The 19131-nt window shown below is 53.9% G+C and overlaps 3 protein-coding genes across 3 annotated transcripts; all 3 read left to right on the top strand.

Moving 5' to 3' along the window:
• Positions 1-1956: 1956 nt before the first annotated feature.
• On the top strand, positions 1957-12611 carry ACAP1 (ArfGAP with coiled-coil, ankyrin repeat and PH domains 1). The gene is made up of 22 exons (XM_006899112.1): positions 1957-2009; positions 2547-2604; positions 4545-4664; positions 4852-4905; positions 4986-5044; positions 5627-5810; positions 5935-5979; positions 6078-6173; positions 6290-6364; positions 6456-6565; positions 7412-7463; positions 7559-7659; positions 8184-8307; positions 8404-8615; positions 9232-9301; positions 9414-9508; positions 9609-9778; positions 10735-10907; positions 11358-11467; positions 11550-11660; positions 12168-12217; positions 12431-12611. Exons 1-22 carry the CDS (start codon positions 1957-1959, stop codon positions 12529-12531), a joined length of 2223 nt encoding a protein of 740 aa, XP_006899174.1. The 3' UTR covers positions 12532-12611.
• A 1295-nt stretch (positions 12612-13906) lies between these two features.
• On the top strand, positions 13907-14605 carry KCTD11 (potassium channel tetramerization domain containing 11). The gene has a single exon (XM_006899113.1). The coding sequence runs from the start codon at positions 13907-13909 to the stop codon at positions 14603-14605; it is 699 nt and encodes a 232-aa protein (XP_006899175.1).
• A 1544-nt stretch (positions 14606-16149) lies between these two features.
• TMEM95 (transmembrane protein 95) lies at positions 16150-17611 on the top strand. The gene is made up of 6 exons (XM_006899169.1): positions 16150-16318; positions 16520-16576; positions 16732-16812; positions 16907-16927; positions 17350-17430; positions 17520-17611. The coding sequence occupies exons 1-6, from the start codon at positions 16150-16152 to the stop codon at positions 17609-17611; spliced, it is 501 nt and encodes a 166-aa protein (XP_006899231.1).
• The last annotated feature ends 1520 nt before the right edge of the window (positions 17612-19131 follow it).

Genomic DNA, 19131 nt, shown 5'->3' on the forward strand with positions numbered 1-19131 from the left:
GGGTCAGCTGTGGGTGAAGAGTCCCTGGAACTCAAGAGACTAAAATTCATAGCTAGTTCCTCTCTTCCCTGTTATAGCCCTTGGATGTCCTTCCTGGGGAGGTAATGCTAAGATGGGACCCTGAAGTAGACATAGGACAGCCGGAGTTGAGTCCCCCACTCACTCAAGATAAGATACCCAGGACAGGCTGACCTGTGAGAATGAATGAAGGTTCAAAAGAACCATGAGGGATGATGGTAGGGCCTGAAACAGTAAGAGCCAGCCAAGGGGCAGGAATATCCCAGGGAGACATGACTCAGATTGGTCTGGACGACTTCCCGGATTCCTCTACCTCCTGAAATCTGGCTCCAGTTTTGGCCCCTCATATATCACAAGAGGTTGGTCATCAGCCCAAAGAGTATTACAACATAGGAAGATACCTGAGGTCCTATCCCCACCCAGAGCCTGAGAGAACAGATGATGATCAGCAGAATGGTGAGAGGGGGCCTGGGCCAGGCTGGTGCAGGGGGCCTGAGACCAACAACTGATGGCTTCCAACCCTGCCCCATGATACTTCCAGGCTCTTCCAACTTGACTGGGGTGATTGAGAAGCCAGTCAACACTGAGGTATGTCTCTTGGACTGCAAAGGGAGCCCTTTTGGGATCACCATACCACCAAAAGCTCCCTGACAGTGGCAGTGACATTTTAGGTAGGTGAGGACAACAGGCCACTACTTCCCTGGACTTGGCTCCTTGTATGTTCCTGCATCCACTCCCTCATTCCTTTCAAGCAATTATTAGGTCAGGAACAGGCAGTGGACTAGGCCTTAAACTCCTGAGCCTGGAGCTAACATAGAAGAGGAAGCACTGATGGACCCACTTAACTTGGCATCACTCCCAGCTCCAAGTCTGCTCCTTGACTCTCTTCTGCCACCCCATCCTACTCCAAATACTGTCGTGTCCTCTGACACTGATTCAGCTAGTGACTAAGGGGCTGAGCTGGAGAAGCCTAGGGGGTTCAGAGAGGTAACCTAGAAGCAACCAAATGTCCCCAAACTGGAACGTCCAAGGATGTGAGCCTGAGAAGGGGGCTGAGGGTGCTTGCACACTCCAGGGAAGTAGAGGACCTGAATGGGTAGATTGTGGGGAGTCAGAGGTGTCATATGGGCAAAGATCTCATGCTGGTTGCAAGGAAAACACTAACCTAACCCTTGCTCTCTCTAGATGGAACTGTGAGGCCTCGATGTGATCAGGAGGAGAAGAGAAGGCAGTGGAGGATGCAGCCAGCAGGGCATGGGGCGGGGATAACCTCGCCTGCCTCACCACCCTAGACGTGCACAATAAAGAAGAAAGAGCAGGAGTCTGGGTTCTGTGAATTGAGTGGCTTTGTCCATCAGAGAAAAGGAGGGGAGGAGGGAGGAAAGGAACCTAGAGCTGGGTCAGCAGAGAAGCAGCCTGAGCAGCCCCTGGCCACAGCAAGGGCAGTCAGCCAGCCAAACCTGGTGCGATGCATCCAGCCCATCACAAATGCACTGGTGACATCTTTATTCTATTCTTGCAGCAATCCCATAGGTAGGAGCTTTCATCCTCCTCTTCCAGGTCTGGAAGCTGAGGAACCAGATAGCTTGTTCAGGACCACACAGCCTCTGAGTGACAGAGCTGGAATGTGCCAGAACCTCTAAAGGAGAAGCAGGCAGAGGTTAGGGTCCGGCAGGAAGGTGACTGCAGTCTCAGGGCGGGCCTGTGGCTTCTCTGATCTCAGGCCCCCTCCGCCCTGGCCCCGCCCCTGCCCCTCCCAGGTCTGCCCAGAAGTGTGGGGTGAGAGCTGCTCCTAGGACACCCCTTTCCCTTGGGGAGAAAATTGGTGCACCTCAGGCCCTACAGACAATAGACCTTGTCCATCATCACCTCCCTTCCTTGGCTCGCTTCCCCACCTGCCTCGTGGCCTCCAGGGCCTGTGGCCCATAGACCCTCAAGATGACCGTCAAGCTGGATTTTGAGGAGTGTCTAAAGGATTCACCCAGGTTCCGGTAAGTATGTGTAGGCCTGGAGATGGAGGAAGGGGAAGAGGGTAAGGTCCACACCCTCCCCCCACACACACAGCCCCCTCTCCATACACCAGCTCATATCTCCTTCTAGGCGGTAGGCCCCAAAGAGAAAAGAGCAAGTCTGTGGGCCCAAGTGGTACTTTTTACTAGCAGATGTGGGGACCTGGGTACCCTCCATGCACCTGTGTGTACCTCCTGGCTTCTATGATCTCTCATTACTCTACAGAACTGGCATTCCCTGTTCCTTCTTTCTGAGACCCCAACTCTACCCCTCCCCCGTTCCTGCCCTGCTAGGGCGGTTAGCAACTTCCTGCCTTGGCCACATCCACCCTGCATCCGGCCTGGGCTGCAGTAGACCTTGGACTGAGCAGAGGGAGCAAGCAAGCAAGAAAGGGCACATGGGTGGGTCCTCTCACCCAGCAGCTCTCTGCATCCACTACCCCTTGATCCTAGCCCCCCAACCCTCAGGAGGCTGACAGTCCCAGCTCTGCTCCCGTGACCTTAATCCTCCTTTCTTAGAGCCTCTATCGAACTGGTGGAAGCCGAAGTGTCAGAATTGGAGACCCGTCTTGAAAAGGTGATTCTAACAGAGAGACGAAACCCAGAAGAAGCAGGATGAGAAGGGGCCAGGAGAAGAGAGGAAATGAGAGGGGTAGGGTGGAGGGGAAGGAGTGGTAGGGACTGATGTTAGGATGTTACTGAAGTTGACTGTATGGGGTACATGTTTTGGAGTCTACGGGGAGGCTAAAAATTAGTTCTGAGCCTTCAAGGAGCAGCTCCTAGCACCTGCATTATCTTAGCCCAGATCTTATGTAGACTAATTGTAGACAAAAAACCATAGAGACGTTTAAACACAATACTCCCCCCTACCCTGTAAAAACATTGCACTTTTGTGCATGCACAGCAGATACTGCCAACTTAACAAATAACAATTGCTGTCCAGTTGGTTCCAACACAGGGTGAGCCAGTGGGTGTCAGGGCAGAGTACACCCCAAGGCTTCTCCCCTGAGGAGTCTTTGGGTGAATTAAAACCTCTCACCTTCTGGTCAGCAGCTGTGCACATTAACCATTTGCACCACCACCCAGGGACTCCTGTTACCCTTAGCTGCTTGGTGGTAAGGAATTGTGCTGCCAACCTAAAGGTACATGGTTCAAATCCACCATCTAGAAAGAGAGGTAGTCTCCTCCCATGTGATTTACTACCTCTGAAAGCCCCCAGGGGGGTCCTCTGTGAGTCACTTCTGTTGACAGTACTCAACAACAACACTTAACACTTTATTTGAAGTGTTTTGTACTTACTTCCTTTATTAATTTTCTACATCATCATGTAACAAATGATCACACTTAGTGATTTCACAATATGAGCAATCTCAGTTTCTGCAGGCCTGGACTTTAGGTATGACTCATCTGGGTCCTGTGCTTCAGGCCTCACAGGCTGCTGTCCAGGGTTTGGCCAGGGCTGCAGCATCAGATGAGGCTCGCTAGCTGGTTTAGGCACAAGTCTTCATCTTCTCTGCCATTCATTTTCATGTGGTCCTCTTCCTAAGGCATTCTCAGTTTGGCAACCTGTTCTGCACGTGTACTAGCAAGATAGAGTCTGTATATGTATATTGTTGTTGTTGTTGTGTAGTGTCGAGTCAGAGTCAACCTATAGTTGACTCTCCAGTAGGTTTTCAGAGACAGTAAATCGTACAGGAGGAGATTGCCCATCCATCTCCTTGGAGCAGCAGGTTGATTCGAACCATGTGCCTTTGGAACTGCAGTGCAGATTCTTACCACCAGGCCACCAGACCTCCCTTTTATGTATATATAGATATACAGACATAATCACAAGAATGACATTCATCAATTTTGTCTGTCAGTTAGAAGGAGCCCTGGTGGGTCATATGTTACATGTGTCACTGCTAACTGAAACGTCAACAGATTGAATCCATCAGGCAGTCCTTGGGTGAGAGATAAGCAGTGTTCTCTACAATCGGATGGAGGGCATCTGTGAGTTTGAATCTACTCAATAAGTGTAGAATGGGAGTATAAACAGGAAGTACTATGTTACTTAAGGCCAGCCACAAGGAAAGTTCTTCACACGGTGTGTGAAGGAGTTTCTAGAGGGTGCTGGGTCCAGGCAGGTGGAGCAAGACAAGGATAGATGTGGAGGAATGAACAGGGATGGACCCTATAAAGATAAAGTTGACTCTGGTCTAGCAACAGTTCGGAAAGTATGGATAGGAGGCTTATTTCAGATACAGGGCTGGGCAAGCAAAGCAGAGCTGAGAATATACCAGGTGTATGCTGAAAACCTGAGAGAGCTGGACTGAGCTGGGAGAAGTATAGACCAGGTGTGGGGGATGCGGTGTAGACTGGTGTGTGAGTGAGCAAGTGGCATAGAGTCAGGGTGTCAGCAGGTGTGAGGGATGTGGTGTAGGGTGGTGTGTGAGGGAAGAAGTGGCATAGTGTTAAGGTTTTACCAGGAGTGAGGGCAGCCAGCTCAACTCCCTGCTCCTCTCTGTTCCCTCCCAGCTCCTCAAGCTGGGCACATCCCTTTTGGAAAGTGGGCGCCATTACCTTGCTGCTGGCCGCGCCTTCATTGCCGGCATCTGTGACCTGGGCCACCTGGGGCCACCGGAACCTATGATGGCAGTAGGTGGAGGGCCCCAACCAGGACTAGGTGGAGTGTGGGATGTTGGGAGGTCCGATCAAGGAGGAAGCTTGACTCTGAGGTTCACAGGACCCAGGGCAGACCAGGATGCCCGTGGCAGGCTGGGTCTAGCACCAGAAGGGCCCCACTTCCCATGCCTGGTACTCTCCCCATGTCCATTTCACTTAGGAGTGTCTGGAAAAATTCACCGAAAGCCTGGGCCACAAACTGGACAGCCATGCAGTGAGTGTGTGGAGATGGGGCTGGTGGGAAAGCCTCAGCTGTGTGTTTCTACCCCCACCTCCAACTCGTGCTTCCCTCAGGAGCTCCTAGATGCTACCCAGCACACGCTGCAGCAGCAGATCCAGACCTTGGTCAAGGAGTGAGTTGACCTCCTTTCTCAGAAGCCTGTTCTCCAGCTCTCTTCCCATTGCCATGGGGGCTTCCTGGAAGGAAGGAATTGTTCCCCTCAACATCATCACCTCTTTCTCAGATGTCTCTGGGATGTGAGACTGAGTTTCAGGTGGCCCGACTTCTGTCCCCACCATCCCAAGGATCCCCATGGATTTCAGATTGTATGTAGGCAGGGCCACTGTGGGCAGTGGTGGGGCAGTGGTAAAATTCTTGCCTTTTGTAGAGGAGACCCAGGTTTGATTCCTGGCCAGTATACCTCAGGTGCAAATTTCAACAGCATTTGCAAACTAAGACATTCTAGGAAGGAAGCCCCTGGCGATCCTCTGAAAACCAACCCAGGAAAAAAATTCTGTGAATCGTAATGGTCCAGTCTCATGCATGGGATGGCCATGGGGAATGGGACCATTTGTCAGGGGTTAATTTGACAGCAACTGAAAATACAGGTAGACTGAAAGGACCCAAGTGGGCCTTGTGCTGGGGTTTCTGCGGGGATCAGGGGTCAGGACCAATGGGTGGCTTGTGATTCAGTACTGTCCACCCTCATCCCTAGGGGTCTCCGGGCTTTCAGAGAGGCTCGCAGGGATTTCTGGCGGGGGGCTGAGGGCCTGGAGGCTGCGCTCACCCACAATGCAGAGGTGCCCAGGCGCCGGGCCCAGGAAGCTGAAGAGGCAGGAGCTGCTCTGAGGACTGCTCGGGCTGGATACCGGGGCCGGGCACTGGATTACACTCTGCAGGTACCGGCCTGCAGCCTGCCCTCCTGTGTGCCCCCTGGGCAGCAGAGGCTGGGGCATTCCTAGCATAAGGTGGGAAGGAGTCGTATTTTCCTGACTGACCTGAGGTCTTTTGGTGGGCCCTCAGATTAATGTGATTGAGGAGAAGAGGAAGTTTGACATAATGGAGTTTGTGAGTTGTGGTGTCAATGGTGAAGTGGGGATGAACCTGTAGAGGGGGGAGGGAGAAGGAGAGAGAGCTCCTTCCTTGACTCTGTCCCGTGCCCCCAGGTGCTGCGCTTGGTAGAGGCCCAATCTGCCCATTTCCAGCAGGGCCATGAGGAGCTGAGCCGGCTGGGCCAGTACCGCAAAGAGCTAGGTGCCCAGGTAACAGGAGGCGGAATAGAAGGAGGTTGGGGGCCGGGGGCCTGGAAATGACTCTGCTGGCAGATACCTCTGAGAGGTAAGATCAGGGGATTCTGAGCCCCCTTTACTCTGCCCAGTTACACCAGCTAGTCTTGAATTCGGCACGAGAGAAGAGGGATATGGAGCAGAGGCATGTGCTGCTGAAGCAGAAGGTGAGGCGCTGAGGCTGCCCACTGAGGCCGGGCAGCCTGGGGCCTTGCTCTCTGTCCAGCTCAGTTGCCCTCTGGTTCTCTCGTTCCCCAGGAACTGGGTGGAGAAGAGCCAGAGCTGACCCTAAAAGAGGGACCTTGTGGCGTGGTCATGGAGGGGCATCTCTTCAAGCGGGCTAGCAATGCTTTCAAGACTTGGAGCAGGTGATGACATTGAAGCTGTTGTTTGCTTGAGCTGTTCTTGTATGCTAGACACAGCCATTAAAGGCAGACAAGACCTCTGTCTTCAAAGAGTTTAAAATTCCACTTGCAAAGATAGATAGTGGATATAGCAATTAAATTATGTGCTATGTTAGAAGGTGCTATGGGGGGATATGTATCAAGTAAGAGGAAAAGTAGGTGTAGGTGAAAACCTGGGAGGGATTGTCATTTCAAATAAGAGGTCGGTGAAGGCCAGGAGGTGACAACTTCTGAGCGAAGAGCTGGAAGGCCATCTGGGGGAAGAATGTTCTAGGCAGGATGAGTCAATCAATCCTAAGGCCCTGAGATGCCTGGAGTGTTTGAGAAACAAAGAAGAGGCCAGAAGCCTAGACACGAAGAGGGAAAAGGAAGCAGTAGGAGATGAAGTTAGAGTTAACGAGTAGGCCTTCATGGGGACTTTCACTTTCCTCTGAGGGGACAGGCGAGCCTCCCGCAGGGTTTGGAGCAGGGTGAGGATATGCTCTCATGTGACTTCGTCCCCTTTGAGCACCACTGCCAGCACATACTAGAAAATGACGCTCCTTCTCTGAGATAATTCAATTTGGAAAAAGAAAAAAAAGTAATAGAATTATTATTTCCTTAGAAAAAGCATGTTCCTTCATAAATCTATCTGTCCAAGGTGTAAATAGCCCCTGCTTAGATGTCCACCCTCCTCTGGAATGTCTCAGGGGACATTCAGCTCTTCACCTCTGCTTTCAGCAAGCTCTTTATGGGAAACAGGCGCCGCCTGGCTTCTAGGCCTTCTCCTGAGGCTCTTTCTGTCTGTAACTTCACATTCACCTCTTCCAGGCGCTGGTTCACCATTCAGAGCAACCAGCTAGTGTATCAGAAGAAGTACAAGGTGAGTAGCTCCAGTGCTTGGCAGCCGGGGTCCCAGAGAAACTCAGCCCTCACCCCATGGCTGCATGGCTGCCGCTTGACCATATCACTCGCCAGGACCCTGTGACCGTGGTTGTCGATGACCTCCGGCTCTGCACAGTGAAACTCTGTCCTGACTCAGAAAGACGGTTCTGCTTTGAAGTGGTGTCTCCCAGCAAGTGAGGGCACGCTCATGTTGATGCTGAAGTATTTACCCTCCTGAGGACTCAAAACCTCACACTCCCTGGAGTTGCTTCTGATTCATAGTGACACTCCACTAGGCTTCTGAGGCTGTAAATCTTTATGGGAGGAGATGCCCCCCCCCCCCCGCCACCTCCTTCAGATGCCACTGGTGGATTCGAACCACCAGAGAGGCAAGAGCTCTACATTAGCAGCATACCTTGCTACAGACTCTGCCAGCAGAGTCAGGGCATGTGTGGAGCAGAGTCTAAGGCATCCATGCGACTCCAGGCCTTCACCCTTTGGTGGCTAGATGTGGTCCAGTCTAGAGGGTGGCTGGGTGGAGCGTCCAGGGTAACGAGTATATAAATATACTAAAGGAGGATATTATCAATTGATGCGGAAATAGATCAATACAACTGATACTAGCTGAGTCTTGGCTAAATGTCAGCCAGCCCAGCCTGGCACATGGCTCCCCAGGCCTTAGTTGCCCACCCTCACCTCCTTCGACCCTCTGGCCCAGGTCCTGCCTCCTCCAGGCAGACTCAGAGCGCCTGTTGCAGTTGTGGGTCAACGCCGTGCAGAGCAGCATCGCCACAGCCTTCAGCCAGGCCCTTCCTGATGACAGTCCCTGGGCTCCCGGCCAGGTACTCTGACACTGAGAGCAGCATGTGGCTATCTGGGGAGACAAGGGCCCTTCTTGAGGGTCGTCTGATTCTCCTCTCTCTCCCTGACACCCCCAGGCCTCAGGACACCTGGCCACAGGCTCTGCTGCCACACTGGGTGGTGGTGGGGTGGGCAGGAGCAGGGAGTCTGGGGGAGTCGGGTATGTGGCAGCCCAGGTGCAAAGTGTGGATGGCAATGCCCAGTGCTGTGACTGTCGGGAGCCAGCCCCGGAGTGGGCCAGCATCAACCTTGGAGTAACCCTCTGCATTCAGTGCTCCGGCATCCACAGGTCATTCCCTCACCAAGGTCCCAACTGTGGACCCCATCCCTTCTAATTGCACGCAGCTCCCCCAGTTGAGCCCACCCTACTGGTCATTTCTCTTCCTACCTGCCTCCGCTCTTAGGTTCTTGTCTGTCACTGGGGACCAGGCCTGGGCTGAGCATAGTTGGACACCAGGTGGACCTGGGTATATCAGTCTGGGGCAGGACTGGGGACTCCCCTCTCCAAGAATTTATTGGCTTGGCTGGAGGAGGATGGGAGAGCACAGACAAGAAGCCTTTAGCCAGTAGGTTTGGAGGAAGGGGGGAAGGGGAGACACAGAGAGTAGTCTAGACCCAAGCACCATCATTATGAGTTGGAGACAACTCACATAACAACAACCGTCAGAGGAGGGATGTGACTAGGGAAGATGAGGGCCTTAAAATCAAGTGCAGGGAAGGAGGGAATGGTGAGTGGGAAGGATCCTTCCAGAACCAGACAGAGGCTGCCTGGCTCCAGTTGCCCTGCTGCCTCCTGGTCCAGCTCCCCCTGCACCAGGAAGGACTGGTGCTTAGGACTTCTCAGGAGCAGCAGCCTCCTATCCCACAGCCCCATACAGGGCCTGATTTCCATTCTGGCCCTCCAGGAGCCTTGGTGTCCATTTCTCCAAAGTCCGGTCTCTGACCCTTGATTCGTGGGAGCCAGAACTGGTGAAGGTGACTTGGGGTATAGTGAAGATAGGTGGGGGTGGGGCTGACACAGGGCTGAAGAGCCTGAGGGCTCAGGGGCTCACCCCTACTCCCCCTGCCTGTTCTGGGGCCGCTGAAGCTGATGTGTGAGCTGGGAAACGTGGTCATCAACCAGATCTATGAGGCCCGCGTGGATACCATGGCAGTAAAGAAGCCGGGACCCACCTGCTCCCGGTGAGGCTGGGGGGCAGGGGTGCAGAATTGTCATCCGTGGAACTGGGTGGTGAGTAGGGTTTCGGGGGGAGCGGGAAGACTGTCCCCTCCCCTCTCCTAGGCAGGAGAAGGAGGCCTGGATTCATGCCAAGTATGTAGAAAAGAAGTTCCTCACCAAGCTTCCAGAAGTACGTGGACGAAGAGGTGGCCGGGTCCCCCCACGGGGGCACCCTCCTCTGCCCCCAAAACCTTCTATCAAACCCCGGGCAGGGAGCTTCAGTCGCAAGCCAGGTTTGTGGGTTGGCTGGGCATTCGTGCGCTGAGCTGCCCGTTGGGCCCGGAAGGGAGGGTAGGCTGCGCAGCATATGAGGCCCCGACCTTCCCCTAAAAACATACAGCACTACATTTGATTTTACAGAGGGAGAGTTTCAAGGGAGTACAATGATGTGTGACACTACGAATGGAGGGAGCTAGGGCTGGGTGCAGGCAGAGTCAGGAGTGTCATGCCCTAAAAGGGGTGTAAAGTATCTAAGAAAAGGCAGGAGTGGGAATGAGCTTGGGGTTTCCAAAGGCCTATGAAAGGGCTATGATTTTAGCTGGAAGAGAGGGAGCTGAGAGCTGAGTGTCAGGGAGAGTCAGCCAGTCTGAGTGGTTGGACAGAATGAGGTAAATGACACTGTCTGTCTCCACATCTCAGCAGCTCCCCACATGAACACCCCCACTCATACACACCTAACTCCACCTCCCATCATTGGCCTCACTGTACAAAGGCTTCACCTTAAATGAGAAATCATCTAGCTTTGTACTTGACTGCAAACCTAAAGGTTGACTGTTCAAACCCTCCCAGTAGCAAAGTCTACTAAATGGGTCTGTTAAGAGAGCATCCTGTGGGACAGTTCTGCTCTGCAATCCATGGTTCTTGGAACAGTGTTGTTCTGTACCATTGAGTTGGAATCAATCCATAAGAACTGAGCCTCTAGGGTTTTCAGAGGCAGTTAATCCTCAGGAAATTGCCCATCCTTTTCCCTCAGAGCAGCTGGTAGATTCCAACCATGTGCCTTTGGGATTTCAGTGCAGCTTCTTCCCATCAGAGCTCATTGCAACCATGGTGTAGTCAGGAGCTGGAATCAGCTCAGTAGCAATGGGTTTGGTTTATATTCCATTATAGTAGTAGGGAGCTGTGCTGTGGTTTATCCTCCCCAGGCACACAGCTGATCTGCCCTCACAGTATGAAATCTCTCTAACAGAGCCCCCTTCTGAAGACCTGGGCAGCCTGCACTCTGGAGCACTGCTGTTTCGAGCTGCTGGACATCCTCCATCCCTTCCCACCATGGCCGATGCCCTTGCCCATGGAGCAGATGTCAACTGGGTCAATGGGAGTCAAGACAATGCCACACCACTAATCCAGGCCACAACTGCTGTGAGACCTTTGTCATCTCCCCAGCCCACCCTCACCTTCTACCCTGGTACTCCGCCCCCCGCCCCATCTTCCACCCTGGTCCCCACCCCACAAAGAGTGATAAACGATGTAAACTGGGTGCTGAAAGTGTATGAGTTGAGGCCACACAACCTAGGTTTAAATCCAGGATCTTGCCACTTATAAGGAAATTCTAAATAACTTACTAGCCCGTTTGTGCCTGCTTCCTTATATGTAACACAGGGCTCACAGACCTCATGAACTAACTTGTGCTGTGGATTTACTGCATGGATAAGCCAATGGGGAAAGACTGACACACTTAGCTGTACCTCACACTCCTGATTCACACATCATCTTTGCACTGGCTTGACCCTACCCCAAAGCATCTTTAAATCTGCCTCTGAAGATGACCTCCGGTTTCTCTCTCTTTCTCTCCCTCTGAATCTGATGCAGAATTCTCTGCTTGCCTGTGAATTTCTCCTCCAGAATGGAGCGAATGTGAACCAAGCTGACAGCTTGGGCCGGGGGCCGCTCCATCATGCAACCATTCTTGGCCACACAGGGTAGGGCTGCGGGGACTGGGGGCCCTGGAAGAAAGACTTTGGAGGAAATGAATGCCCAGCTGAGCCTGGCTGTCCTCTCTAGGCTCGCCTGCTTGTTCCTGAAACGGGGTGCAGATCTAGGGGCTCTGGACTCTGAAGGCAGGGACCCTCTGACCATCGCCATGGAAACTGCCAATGCTGATATAGTCACTCTGTGAGGATTCCTGAAGGGATGGGGCCAGTACTTATCCAGTCCACATGGGGAGGGGCTAACACGGAGACCAGAGAGGGCCTTGGGAGGCTCCACCTGGACCAAGAGTCCTCTGAAACTTGACTGATGCCATCACTGTGGCTAGAAATGTGCTGAGAAACTCATCATGAGTGAGAAACATCTCTCATCCATCAACAGTGTTGATCTTTTAAGTACTAGTTCCTAGGGAAGGGAGCTCTGGTGGCTTAGAAGTAAGAAATTGTTCTGCAGTCCTAAAGGCACACAGTTCAAATTCACCAACTGTTCCATAAAAGAAGTATAGGCAATCTCCAGTGTGATTAAACTGCCTCTAAAAATACATTGTGGGTCAGTTCTGACTGGACAGTAAACAACAGTTCCTAGGAAAACAGTGGGAAGAAGCACACCACCTAGCTAAAGGAAAGGATATCAGGGGGCTCAGGGGAGGCTTTGAGGACAGTGCCATTCATTCTTTAATCTCATTTCCTTCAGGCTACGATTGGCAAAGATGAGGGAGGCCGAAGCAGCTCAGGGTCAAGCAGGTAAAGTACTCACCTCTAGGCCGACTATTGAAAGGGCCTAGTCTCTTTTGGTTTAATTTATTTATAAGAAGTATGTACTTGGTGCATCCGATGTGCCAGGCCCTCGAGACAGGCAGCCTGGTCTCGTGCATGCTGTACCAGCCCTGCCCAGCGGCCCCCTCTTGCCCTTCTGTGCCAGGGCCCAGGCGTTCACTCCAGCTTCCCCATTTCCAGGAGATGAGACATATCTGGACATCTTCCGTGACTTCTCCCTCATGGCATCAGACGACCCGGAGAAGCTGAGCCGTCGCAGCCACGACTTGCACACGCTTTGATATCAGGCGTTCTGGCTAGACCAGGGCGGGCTCTCCCCTCCCCACCCCTGGCTCCATCCCCATTAAAGCCTCGGCCTTTGCTTCCCCTTTATAAGTAATTTATTGGGTACTGAGGGGCCCGAGTGTCGCAAGAGGTCCGGGGCAGCTAGGGGCAGCTCCATCCCCACCAGTCCTCCAGCCGTGGGGGCACAGCGGCCACGGGGCGGGGCTCCGGACTCGGCGACGTGGCTGGACTGCAGGGGGAGAGGCTGCCTGGGGACTGGCGTTCAGGCCGCCTCAGCTCAGAGACATCCCAGGAATGCCTGGGATCAGCACCCGCCCTGTCGGGAATTCCCCAAGGGCTCGACGGGTAAGGAAGGGCCACTCTTCTCAGAGTGGAGCGTTCGAGACCCGGATCCGGGCCAAGCTGCAGACGTGAGGTCTTGCACGCCCAGGGGCAGGTGAGGTGCACACCGAGGCCACATCCTGGGCGACGCACCTGAGTCACAGTCCCGACACCACCCCCGCTCGCATCCGCCTGTCCAGCCCGTCTGCCCGGTACCTCCAGTCGCCCAGTCTCGGTCCCCACCTCCACCCGGACTGCATGGCCTCGCGGGGGCGGGGAGGCGGGGCGGCAAGGGGCGGGGCTGGCCCTTAAAGGGCTCCCGCCGCTGCCCCAGGCCACTTCCTGAGGGCAGAGAAGACGTGGCTGCCGCAGCTGCCACAGTCGGCTGGAGACTGGTGACCGCTGGGCTCCGCGCTCCAGCCTCCAGCCGCTCCCGCCAGACCAGCCGGCCAGCCCAGCCCGAGCCCCGGGCGCCGCCGCCGCCCCCCAGCGGCTGCAGGTCCCGTTGCGCTATCGTCTTCCTCCGGCCCTGGGACCCGCTCCCAGAGCCCGGTCAGGCCTCTGAGCGTCTGCGATCGCCCTGACCCAGCCCTGCGTGAACCCTGAAACCAGCTGGCTGCTCCCCCGAAACCCACTGCCTGAAGACGCAGGAAGGAGTCGCGACTGCCCACAACTGCTCACGTCTGCACCAAAAGCTCCCCTCCCCCTCTGGCCTAACTCTGCTCTTTCCATCTCTTTTATAAGCTTTTCTGCAACCCGAAATCACCCACTACCACCAAGTAGCTGGGGTGAGACCCAAACCCTTGCTGCTGGTTCGGTTCTCCGAGCGTCTTTGCTTCCAGCACAGCGAGTGTCCGCGCTGAGACCCAGTTCTTCACACATCCAGCAAGTTGTGCCTTTTCTTCTCTTCCAGTGTCTTCTGTACTTCCCAAAATTTCCCCTCCTCCTGGGTCTCCTCTGTCCCCCTCCTTTGGGGGCCCCGTGACCCTGAATGTGGGGGGCACGCTGTATTCCACTACTTTGGAGACCTTGACTCGATTCCCAGACTCGATGCTGGGGGCCATGTTTAGGGCTGGCACCCCTATTCCCCCAAACCTCAATACACAAGGAGGTGGCCACTATTTCATCGACAGAGATGGCAAGGCCTTCCGCCATATCCTCAATTTCCTGAGGTTGGGGCGACTGGACCTGCCCCGTGGCTATGGGGAGACGGCACTTCTCAAAGCAGAGGCTGACTTCTACCAGATCCAGCCCCTCCTGGATGCCCTTCGGGAGCTGGAAACTTCTCGGGGAGAGTCTACCCCCACAGCTGCCCTGCTCCACGCAGATGTGGACACCAACCCGCGCCTGGTGCACTTCTCTGCTCGCCGGGGCCCCCACCACTACGAGCTGAGCTCCGTGCAGGTGGACACCTTCCACGCCAACCTCTTCTGTACAGACCCCAAGTGTCTGGGCGCCATGCAGGCCCGCTTTGGGGTGACTAACGGGGACAGAGCAGAGGGGGGCCCACACTTCCGGTTGGAGTGGGCACCCCGCCCCGTGGAACTCCCTGAGGTGGAGTATGGGAGGCTGGGGCTTCGGCCACTGTGGGCTGGAGGACCAGGAGAGCAGCGGGAGGTAGTGGGCGCGGCGGGCTTCTTGGAGGAGGTCCTGCGGGTGGCCCTAGAACACGGCTTCCGCCTGGACTCCGTCTTCCCAGACCCTGAGGACCTGCTTAACTCCCGATCCTTGCGATTTGTCCGCCACTGAGGATGCGGCCTTCAGCTTATTTCGTTTAGGGGGGAGAGGAAATGGGTAGGGCTCACCAAAGCCTTTTCCCAGCTCTTTCTGGGAGTTGTGAGGGATCCCACAGCGCCCGATTGGAGCTCAGACATGGGCAGGAATTTCTAAATCCTAGCTCACTTGAGGCCTCACTCGTGGTCCAGAGGGTCTGGAGTAATGTTGCACCTGGGAGGGGTGGGGGAAGTTTCTCTAGCTTGTTCTTTCCAGAGGCCAGGGACCCCCAGCTTTTCCACTGAGCTCTGGGGTCAGCATCTGTAGAAGTAGGAAGGGCCTCCCTGCCCAGGTGGTGCCTCACACAGCCCTAGGGGACTCTGAGGGCTGAGGAGCAGTATTGGAATTGCCCTAATGAAGTCTCCTGGAGAAGAATACTATAGTTTTTTCTGAAGCTGGTGACCCCTGTTCTGACCAATGAGAGGCCAAAAAACTCAGGAATGTGGGGAAGGATGTTCTTTTTTCACTGTGTCCCAAACCACCTACAGAAGCAAACAGGCTACTAACTCCACCCCAACCTGGCATGAGGTTAGCTAGGAGAAGCCTTGTTATCTGTGGGGCTGGAGCGACCCTCGTAAGATTCAAGTAGTATTTTAAGCGAACCATTGTTAAGGGTGAGATGTGGGAAGGAGGGTGGGATCTTAACCTCACTTCCCTCCCAGGGACCATGAGTATGTGCATGAGAGTCAGCCAGTGTCCCATCAATAAATGTGTGTGTCCCTGACATCCTGGGCCCCAGCTATTACCACAGCTGGTGTCTGTGTTCTGGTCCTTCTGTTCTCCCTGCATGCCCAGGCCTGTTTGAATTTGAAACTCTTATGGCACAGGGTGTGTCTGTAGTATATGTGAGTAGACTGAGAATTAGCTTAATCACAGGGTGTGTTTGTTTATGAATGTGTGTGTGTATACATGCTAATACAGTCATGTAGGCGGAGAAAGACCTGCTGGGGTTCCAATCACCAGCATCTTCCTGGTAAGAAGCAAAAGAAGACATTGGGCTTGGCCAGACCTCCGAAGCCTGTGTGGAACTCTTGGTTGCTGCAGCAACCATGAGCCTGTTGCTAGGCAATAGCTGGGAAAGGCCTAAGGCTGTCCAGGGCAGAGAGAGATGACAAGCAGAGTTTGGGCGAGTGGGGGAGGATATTGGAAATGTTGGCATTTTTAGATTCCTGAGAGGGTGGGACACTCACTCACAACCTCTTCACAGGGGAGTCTCTCATTATCACTGGTCATAATTTATAAGAAGGAAAATAAAATTGTTTTGTAACCACACACTTGTAAAGGTTGCTGATGGCCGGGTTGTGAGTACTGCCTGCCTTCCAACAGAATTCTTACTTTCTCTGCTCATGTCTCTCAGTAAAAATGTCCTTTTCTGGCCTTCAGTTCCTTGGACACAGCTTTTCCATAATCTAGAGTGTTCTGGAACACTCTAGAATGGCCAGGCAAAGGGCTGGAAGAGGGATCACAAAGCATCCGAAGATTTCCTAGCTAAGGTGGGGTCAGCTTCCTAAATCAACCGCATGTGGATACTGGTACTTGGTGGCATTTTCGCAGCAGCTGCCCAGGCCTGTGTGTTCTGCCGCCTCCCAGCCCATGACCTGTTGGGCCGTGTCGACCATATCTGCGGGCAGATGGAGTCCTGGTGGGAGACGTGTGAGGCCTTTAAAGGCTTCTCAGCCTTTGCTTTAGGTAAGACCAGGCCCAGCAACAGTTAGTCACCTCTCACCCTGAGGGGAACGACATATGGCTTCCCAGCTGCACCTGTCTGCTGTTGATTCAGTCCACAGCCTCTCTGGATGCACCAGGTTCTCCCTCTGAGAGAGCTCAGGAACCCCCTTCAGTGCCTCCATGTCTGGTGAGGTCATCTCTGGTTCTTGTCCCTCTCCACAGATGAAGTGTCCATGAACAAAATTACGGAGAAGACGCACAGAGTCCTCAGGGTCATGGGTGAGGTCAAGGGGGAAAGCAGACACAGGGGCTTCGGAAAATCCAGAGAGGGATGGGGGAAGGGGGTAGGGAGGCAGGGAGATGAAGGAGGTGGGAGAGGTGACCCGGGCCTGTGGAGGGGCCCTAAGTGATACTGAGTCTGCCTGCCTCTCCAGAGATCAAAGAGTCTTTCTCTTCATTCCCTTTATATTGGAAATGGCTCCACAATACCAAGATCCCAGAGTACACCAGGGAAGGTACTGGTGTGAAGGGAACTAGGGATGTCTGAGACCTTGGATAAAGGGATTGGTGGCTGATCACCCCAACCCCCTTCCTTTTCTCTCATTCTAGCTCTCTGTGCTCCAGCCTGCAGTGAGTACAAAAGGGATGGGGTAGCAAAGCAGCTTGTCCTGGAGCAGGTGAAACCAGGGTGCTCCTTGGAGCCAAAGATTGTGAAACTCTATCTCATACACTTTGGACATGCTGTCAGAAGGGACCAGTCCTTGGAGAAGGACATCATGCTTGGAAGGGTGGAGGGATAGCACAGGAGAGGGAGAATCTGGCTGAGATGGGTTGACTCAGTGACTGTGGCAATGGGGGCAGGTATGTCAGAGACACTGAGGTTGGCTCAGGACAGGGCAGGGTTCAGAGTCCTTCATAGGGCTGCTCAGAATCGTACTTGGCTGGACGGTACATGATAACAGTAAGGACAAGGGGTCTCCTGGCCAGGCTCTGGGCGTTGGGCCCAGGGCGTGGAGCCTCGGCCTCTCACATTGGCCCGCTGTCTCCTGCAGGGGGCACCACCACCCTGTACAACTGCTCCACCTGTGAGGGCATGGAGGTGCACTGCTGGCCTCGGAATCGCTGCTGGCCAGGTCCTTCTCCCCACCCCTGGGCCTTCAGGACGCCCTGCCTAGGCTGGTGTGGCCCCCAGGACCGCTCATGCCTCCGAGATTCCCTGCAGGAAGCCACGATCTTTGGGAAGCCCGGATTTTGCTCTTCTCTGTCTCGGTTGCCCTCCTGCTCCTGAGCGTGCTGAGCTTCATGGTGGAGTGAGCTGATGACCCCAGCAGGAAATGACCCGTCACTCTAGCCACTCTCCTCCCTGGTCTGCCCACCGCGCGCCTGCCTCCCTCTCCCGGGGCCCCCTTTCCTCTCTTCTTTTAGTCCTTTCCTTCCTCAGGTCCCGCCAACTCCAGGCAAAAAGTACTTTGTGAAGATGCTGCCTCGCCATCCTACAGTGCTAAGGGTGTGTACCCAGCTTCCACTTCCCTTGAGGCCCACCCAGCCAGCTCCTTCCTTAGTCCTAGCCCCAAAGAGTACAAGTTTCCACTTTCTTCAAGCCCCTAAAACCCAGACATCCCAACAATTCCAGCAGCCATCAGGCACCTATGCTAGAAAGCTCCTCCCTTCCAGGCCTCAACCAATCAGCCAGGAGAGGCCAACAATGCCAGGAAAATATCTACCAAGGAAAGAATCCCCCCCAGGATTCCACCACTCCCACACCCCTTTCTGTCTGTTTCCCGAAAGCAGAGGCCGTCTGCCCCAGAGTTATTGTGGGCATTCCCATAACTGATTGGGAATTCGGGAATGAGTGCTCTGGAAAACTCCCTCCCTCTGGAGGGAGGCCACCTCAGTCAGGCCGCTGGCATGCTGTCCCTCCATTGTGCTATCCTTGAGAGGCCCTGGCTTCTTGGGAGGTACCCCCTACCCCAGATCCAAGTCAACCTGCAGTGGAGCCAGGCCTCCAGTGCCTGCTTCCATCTAGAACAAGATGGGGCAGAGAGATGCCAGAGCACAGAGGTTCTCAACTGGGGATCATTGCACACACACACACACACACACACACACACACACACGATATTTGGCATTATCTAAAGCTATTTTTAATGGTTGATTTGCAAACTACTAGTATCTATCAGGTAGAGGTCAGGAGTGTTGCACACGTCCAGTAATGCATGGGACAGCCCCCATAACCCACAAGCACATCCAGGAATTCTGGCCGAAATATCCATAGTGTTCCAATTGGAGAAATCCTGGTGTGTGTTCCCCTGCTCATCATAAGCTTTCAGTGGGGAGTTGAGAGATAGAAATTAAAAAGAGAGGCTTGTCGTCAACCTGGAGTTCCACTGGCCTGGTGGGTTAGGAGTTGTGCTGCCATGCCCAAAACAAGTGGTTCAAATCCACTAGTTGCTCCTTGGGAGAAAGGCAAGAAATCTTTTACCATGCAATTTATAGACTCTGAAAACCCGCGGGAGGCTTAGCTAAGAGTTACTTCCTGACAGCACATAACACAATAACAACCTCATCACCCATACATAGGTTTCAGTCCAAGGGCTTTCAAACTGGGTGCCTACAGGATCCAAAGTAGGCTCTCTCCCCCTGCTGCCTCTGGGTGGGTCACCTGGGCAACTGTGAAAACTAGACGTGTTGGCTATACCTCTTGAGATGGTGAATTGAGTGTTCCAGAGTGAGGCCTGAAGTAATCCAACCTTCTGTGTGAATTAGAACCACCCCTCTCAGGACTCAGAGAGACTCTGGCAATGGGGAATGAGAGACTTCCCTCCTTCAACAAA

The sequence above is a fragment of the Elephantulus edwardii genome, unplaced genomic scaffold, assembly GCF_000299155.1.
Source record: "Elephantulus edwardii isolate Elephantulus edwardi_28Jun2011 unplaced genomic scaffold, EleEdw1.0 scaffold00246, whole genome shotgun sequence".
Taxonomy (NCBI): domain Eukaryota; kingdom Metazoa; phylum Chordata; class Mammalia; order Macroscelidea; family Macroscelididae; genus Elephantulus; species Elephantulus edwardii.

What these genes read in the sequence shown, in the direction of transcription:
- KCTD11 (XM_006899113.1), top strand. Translation starts at nt 13,907, where the DNA reads ATGCTGGGGGCCATGTTTAGGGCTGGCACCCCTATTCCCCCAAACCTC.
- ACAP1 (XM_006899112.1), top strand. Translation starts at nt 1,957, where the DNA reads ATGACCGTCAAGCTGGATTTTGAGGAGTGTCTAAAGGATTCACCCAGG. An exon ending in CACTGGATTACACTCTGCAG is followed by an intron (nt 5,811 to 5,934) that starts GTACCGGCCTGC and finishes GTGGGCCCTCAG; the next exon opens with ATTAATGTGATTGAGGAGAA. An exon ending in GAAGTGGTGTCTCCCAGCAA is followed by an intron (nt 7,660 to 8,183) that starts GTGAGGGCACGC and finishes CCTCTGGCCCAG; the next exon opens with GTCCTGCCTCCTCCAGGCAG.
- TMEM95 (XM_006899169.1), top strand. Translation starts at nt 16,150, where the DNA reads ATGTGGATACTGGTACTTGGTGGCATTTTCGCAGCAGCTGCCCAGGCC. An exon ending in CAGAGTCCTCAGGGTCATGG is followed by an intron (nt 16,577 to 16,731) that starts GTGAGGTCAAGG and finishes CTGCCTCTCCAG; the next exon opens with AGATCAAAGAGTCTTTCTCT. An exon ending in CCCAGAGTACACCAGGGAAG is followed by an intron (nt 16,813 to 16,906) that starts GTACTGGTGTGA and finishes CTCTCATTCTAG; the next exon opens with CTCTCTGTGCTCCAGCCTGC.